The sequence below is a fragment of the Triticum dicoccoides genome, chromosome 2A (assembly GCF_002162155.2).
Source record: "Triticum dicoccoides isolate Atlit2015 ecotype Zavitan chromosome 2A, WEW_v2.0, whole genome shotgun sequence".
NCBI lineage: Eukaryota > Viridiplantae > Streptophyta > Magnoliopsida > Poales > Poaceae > Triticum > Triticum dicoccoides.
In genome coordinates, this window is record NC_041382.1 from 283,974,721 (window position 1) to 283,981,412 (window position 6,692).

Consider the following 6,692-nt stretch of genomic DNA (forward strand, 5'->3'; position numbering starts at 1 on the left):
CGGCCAGCCAGCTCACCTTCTTCTCCCGGCCGCCTAACAGCCAGCCGGGCATGCCCGGCCACGGTGGCTCGGAGTGGGCGTAGAGCGCTTCCGCGGTGGCGGTGCTGGAGGACGTGGTCGGAGCTCAGGCATGGCGACGGAGGCAGATAGGAGGGCTGGCGGCGAATGAGGACGGGGCTGTGGCGCTCGCCGGCGCTAGGGCTGGCACGGGATCAGGCCTGGCCTCTCTTTCTCTCTTGCACGGCCTCGGTGGCACCCTCTAGCAGCGGCAGCCCTTGAGGCCGAATCCGACCGGATCCATGGTGGAGCTGCTGGATTCGAGGCCAAATCGATGGGAGAGGAGGCGGTGGCGGTCGCGGAGGAGAGGCGGAAGGGCGGCATGAAACTTCTGGTTGGCAGTTGACGTGCGTGCGTTGGTGGATTTGTTTTGCGGCAGTGGGTAGGCTGCCTGTATATTTGCAGCACAAGTGGTCGCAGTTTTGGGCTGCCCAAGAAAATTTGCAGCACAAGATACATATAGGGCAGCTGTTGGAGCACCGTTTTTGGGTCAAAATGCCCTAAAAACTGTTTTTTGGGCAGCTGCCCTATTTTAGGGCTGCTGTTGGAGATGCTCCTATATGACTCTTTGTTTTCTTATCAGCAGCAAAGTAATGACAATGAGACAGCTCCTGAGAATGAGAATTAAAATTGAATCTGTGTTGGCTGCCTCAGATTAACCTGATTATATTTTTACTGAGGGTTGTCAGTAACCTCATTTGGTAAGCTTCAAGAATCAGAATTGATTGCTTTCGAAGAGTAATAGGTACTAGGTACTTGTTGGAAAGTGAGACTAGCATGTGGCGGAAATTGATCCTGTATGCCTTTGTGCACTGGTTTCCTCATGTTTGTTATGGCACCTAAAATATGTTCTGTCATATTGTTGTCATTTTACCCCGCTGTCGTTTGTTTGCTCGACTCAATATCTGTTCTAATTACAAGGTTTGACCTTTCTTACGATGCAGATGACTATGACCGCTCAATAAACGAAGCCATTAAAATAACGAAGTATGTGGATCATCTTTATTGCTTCATAAATTTCCTTTGGTAGGGGAATTCATGTTTTAGAGAGAAGAATTTTTTGGCATACTTATATGCTACACATTCTTGGACAGGAAAAGAGAAAACTCTGCCGAGCTTGTTACTACTCTCAATAGAAGGATGCTTATACCAAGACCAGAGTCATCAAGTAATGGCAAGTTAAATGACCCCTCTCTAGCCAATGAATTAGATGATGGAAATTCTTCAAAGTCGGATGACTACCAAGATAGTGATGGGGAACAAGAAAATGAAGCACTTGATCGCAGGTACATGTCTCACTGAACATTTGGTATATAGGAGTTAACCCAATGAAACTTGAGCCTAATATAGTTAATGCTTTCATTTGTAGTAACCGGCGCAGGAGAAGATCTCAGCGATACACACAAGATTTTGTTGAGGCTGTCTCGGATATTGATCCGAACTTTGACAGTGATGATGATATCATGGGAGAAGCGGTTTATGATGAGGAATATCTGAGAACTCGCAAACTGCAGAAGACATCAAGTGCTTCTGAAGAGGATGAAGAGTTCCGGTTGGAAGAGGATGTTGAACATGACGATGAAGAAGAGGAAGAGGAGTTTTCTGCAGGCACCAGCGAAGATATAGAGGAGCCCCAGCGTCATAAAAAGTTGCGAAGTCAAAATGGCCGAGGTGCTAAGCTGAGATCTGTTGATGAAATCCAAACAGGTCTCAGACGCAGCAAGCGTTCTTCTCGTCCACGTATAAACTACCAGCAGTATGATTTTTCAGACACGGATGCAGAGGCGGGAAAGGCAGGTAAATCAGATGCATCAGACCCCGATGCCAACTCTGATGCAGAAAATGGTATGGAACTCTCGACATCAAGTCAAGGGCAACAGGAAGAAGAGGATGATGGCCCCGAGGAACTAAAAGTTAGTAATGGCAATAACGATAAAATGTCTGAAGACCATGCAGTGGCAGCAAATAAAGAGCAAAAGGAGGAGCAGCGGCAACTGCAGCCAGAGTCTGTAGAGAAGATGGATGCTCCCAGCAGGGAGAGTGGAAATGCTGGAAGAACATTCCTAGATCTAAACGAGCTTGCGCCTGGAGGTGGCTTTGACGAAGGCCCTAGCCTGGCAATGAAAGATGAGGACATGGATAACAGTTAGGAAATAAGTTGTGATAGATTCGAGTGTTAGGGATTGCTGTTTCGAGCAAGGTGTAAATGCGTGAAGTCATGGACCATGACAATCAATGGGCCTCTGATGAGATGTCGTGATATTTGGATGGCTCAGTTTGATTGTTAGTACATTGATGATTCACAGTGACAAAAGTGTGAGATTCCACCTGGAGGGGGGCTTCAGGGGCACCCATCCTCAAACATCATTTGAGCGCTTGGGAGGGGACGCCATGCTGACAAAGTTTACCATCCGCTTGTGTAAACTACATGAAGGCCGCGTGTTGATCAATTACTGCTGTATTATTGTTAGATTGATTGATTCTATCTTGTGGTCGAGAATGTAGGATATAAATTTTATTGCCTAGCCTTGGGCATGCTGCTGCTGCTGCTGTGTGGGGTATCACAGCAGTATTTCGCAGGGAGCAAAACTTGTACAAGTTAGTTGTCCGCTGGTCGGCATCTGAGCTACTCTTTTCCACGTGTAGTATGTGGCTCGAGTCTAAGCATGAGCTGTAGGTTTGTATTTATAATACTGCATGTGACTACCTGATTAGTTTGGCAAAATCTGTGCAGCTGACTTCTATTTCCCGGTCAAAGTCCTTGTAGTATTACTATTATTTTGATGGAATTTGCGTTGTGTTCTTCCGACGAATTGACGAGGGGAGAAAATGCACGATACTTAAATCATTAACTGCATTTATACCTCGCAGAGAACTCTACTCCCACGGAGTGTCTACTCTCAGTGAATGAACATCGCTTGAAGCCTGAAATAAATCTAGACGAAGGCTGAAATAAATTTAAAAATAATGCGAGCACCAATGTTGTCAGGATTTGAACTTTGGTGGCTTGAAGATATCGCTGTCCTCATAACCATTCAACCACAAGGTTGATTCGTTGATGGCCTGAAGATACTACTGTCCTCCTAACCGTTCAACCACAAGGTTGATTCGTGACGTACTCTGGTGGCTTGCGGATACCGTCCTCCTAGCCATTCAACCACAAGGTTGATTCGCGGAGTGGAGCCATTTACGTTGTGCTTTGATTCTTGGCCTCCTGTTGTGACAATTGCAACAGAGTATTGGAGGAACAGACGTAAGCTTCAGTGAAGCCGAAGATATAAACTAATTCAATGTTGCTTTAATAGTCGTGGTTGTAATTATACACACGCGGACATATGCATACATCAACTGCCTACATCCCTATTGAACTATCTTAGTCGCGTCGTTCCTTTATCTTTTAAAAGAATTTGGACCCATTGTCAATATAACAAAACTTACATCGAGGTCTCTGGTTCACCAAACAACCACTACCGCCACCAGAATGAGCCACCGCAGCTTTGCCGTCATTGCTAAGGGGCCTCTCACCACGTCGTCTTCCAACCTAATGGGTCAGACGTCCTAGGCCAATTCGGACAGCCCATGGCGATTGCAAGGAATATATAGAAGTCTTGACGTATACTCCAAGACGTTGGATTTGTGGAGGACTATGCCTTCCCATACATAGACGACTAGGATCTTGTACCCTAACCCCTAGGTGTAAGTGCATCTAGTGCCACCCCTAGTTGATTTTGGAGTATTGACGACAAACCTGATAGAGGGACTAATGTGTTTGTGAGAATTGCAGGATAACACAGGTAGAAGTCCCTCATTGATTCGGTTTTCCTACCAAAGATGACCCCTAAAAATGTATGAAGACATTAAAGCCAAAGGTGGTATGTGAAGACAGTCACATTGAAGTCAAAGGTGGCTTGCTTAGGGTAGTCTACCTTCAGCTGCATAATAATAGGTTTATTTCTATCGTTTGTCTTCGAAACTTCCATGTTTTGAAGACTTTCATAAAAATCGCCTATTTACCCCCCCTCTAGTCGATCACTAGCACTTTCACTAGGACCCTCCCCTGGTATATGAACCGAGAGGCTTGGCATGTAGGCAAGACATTACAATCTCTTGGTAGTTTACACGTGCTTTGTACACACCCCAACGCAATAACACAAACATGACGTAGGGTATTATCTATTCGAAGAGCCTGAACTTGGGTAAACCCCGTGCCTTTGTTACCATTGCTCCTAGATGCCTAGCTTATGATTCCCTACCAGGAGACGTGACAGATTTAGCTCCGTCAGTGGTGGACGATGCCGGTCCTGCTAGGTGATCGTCGTGGAGTGATGAGAGTCAAGATCAACACTGAGATCGACTCTTTCACAACCTTTGTGTCACTGAGATCACCCTCATCGCCAGATGCAAAGCTTCTTGGTGGATGTCAACCGCATTCGCAATCTTGCCACCAAGAATGCCTTTGTCACTCATGAAACCCGTCGGAGGTCATGGAAGAGTTTGACCTTACTTAGTGCTGAATCTGATCTGCAAGACGATGGCTTCACCGAGCGGTTCAAGTTTAACTCAACTCCTCCCAGAAATGCTCACTTGCGTCGGACTCCCTCACTTGAAGACTCTGACTACTCGTCCTCAGCTGCGACAGTGAATGCCAGAGTCATCGATGACCAAGATGATGCAACTTCACCTCCTCCAACTTCAGCGCGTGTCGACACTGCACCAAGTTCTTCTGCACCACTGGACCTCAACGACGACCCTGCTGCCTCACCTGCACCTCATGGGAATGAGTAGGCGCTCTATGTCTTTAAACCTTTTTGGTCCTCACTGACAAAAGGGGAAGAAGCATATGAGTTGATAGTCTTCAAGCGGGTCAATATGGGTGGATGCTTTACTTTTTGCTACTTTTGCCAAGTGCTTACAACTCTCGTTTTCGATATATTTGGTTCTTTGAGTTGTAACACTTAAACTCGATGGTCGTCTGCTACTTATTTGCTATTCTGTGATGCGATGATAAATTCCGCATGTGCGACGATAAATTCCGCACTTAGATCATTTTGCAGACGTTCATTTTTCATTATGCATGTCATTATCTTCATTACATCATATCATGCATGATGAATTGTCATCATAGGTTGAAGATGATCTCCACAAGTACAACCTGCCATGTGCATTTGCATTCCAGAAGCAAATTACTTATACGCACATCTTCAGGGGGAGCCCTTGCAACTTATGAGGACAATACCCTATCCTTTACAATTTCACATATTTTATTCCCCGTTGAAACTTCAACCAGTTTGTCATCAATCACCAAAAAGGGGGAGATTGTAAGTGCATCTAGTGCCACCCCTAGTTGGTTTTGGAGTATTGACGACAAACCTGATAGAGGGACTAATGTGTTTGTGAGAATTGCAGGATAACACAGGTAGAAGTCCCTCATTGATTCGGTTTTCCTACCAGAGATGACCCCTAAAAATGTATGAAGACATTGAAGTCAAAGGTGGTATGTGAAGACAGTCACATTAAAGACTATGACAAGAAAGACATCGAGTGAAGACTATGGAGCGCGAAGACTTAGTTGTTTCGTCGTTCTTTTTCTTCTTTGTTGAGTCATAGGAACCACCGTACTGTTAAGTGGGGTCCAAGTGAACTAGTCAGAATGACTGAAGTGATGCTTAACCAAAATCCTATGTCTTCGAGCGAAGACAATGAGAGCAAATCTTATCCAGAGCTGGGTAAGTCAGCTTTGCTTGTAGCTCAAGTAAAGTTGCCGTGTGTGTTTGAAATCTGACCCTTGGAACACGTGTCAGTTCCTTAGTGACCTAGGGTCATTTCAGACAAATTAGGTCGGATTGCCTAGTGGCTATAAATAGCCCACCCCCTACAACCATAAACGGTTGGCTGCTCAGAGTTAGTGTACGGCTTTTGTCGTTTGAGAGCAACCCACCTCGAAGCCTTTGAGAGAGAATTCCTTGCGAGGATAAAGCCCTAAACACCTAGAGCCAAAGGTGTTAGGCATCACTTAAGTCTTCCTGTTTGTGTGATCTGAAGACTTATTACACTTGAGGACTGTGAATCCTCCAGCCGGTTAGGCGTCGCGTTCTGAGCATCCAAGAGTCATTGTGGATCGCCGGTGAACGAAGTCTGTGAAGGTTTGGAAGTCTACCTTGAAGACTTACCAGAGTGATTGGGGGAGGACTGGGTGTCCTTAGCTCAAGGGGAATAAGGTGAAGACACGGTCTTCTGAGTTGAATCTCAGCCTCCCTAACCAGACGTACAGTTGTCACAGCAACTGGAACTGGTCCAACAAATCATTGTCTTCAACGAGTCACTGTTTCATCCTTCCAATTCCTTTACTTACTGTTGGCTCTAGTGAAGTCATTGTATGATTGCATTATCTTTTGTCTTCACTGAGTGACCGCTTGTTCTGATTGGCTTCACACTATCTTCCAACCTGATCTATACTGCCTAGCTGCTATTAGTCGTTGTGCTTTCACTTCATTGAATACTTGACTATGGCTTGCTTAGGGTAGTCTACCTTTCGCTGCATGATAATAGGTTTATTTCTATCGTTTGTCTTCGAAACTTCCATGTTTTGAAGACTTTCATAAAAATCGCCTATTCACCCCCCTCTAGTCAATCAC

The 6,692-nt window shown here is 45.4% G+C and overlaps 1 protein-coding gene across 1 annotated transcript in view; it reads left to right on the forward strand.

Moving 5' to 3' along the window:
* Positions 1 to 2,811, forward strand: part of LOC119354406 (DDT domain-containing protein DDR4-like) — a 13,652-nt gene extending 10,841 nt beyond the window's left edge. Inside the window, exons 10-12 of the mRNA XM_037621141.1 lie at positions 1,002 to 1,044; positions 1,152 to 1,343; positions 1,427 to 2,811. Of these exons, the coding sequence (XP_037477038.1) occupies positions 1,002 to 1,044; positions 1,152 to 1,343; positions 1,427 to 2,207 (1,016 nt within the window). The 3' untranslated portion in view covers positions 2,208 to 2,811. The remainder of the gene's footprint in view (positions 1 to 1,001; positions 1,045 to 1,151; positions 1,344 to 1,426) is intronic.
* Positions 2,812 to 6,692: the final 3,881 nt, after the last annotated feature.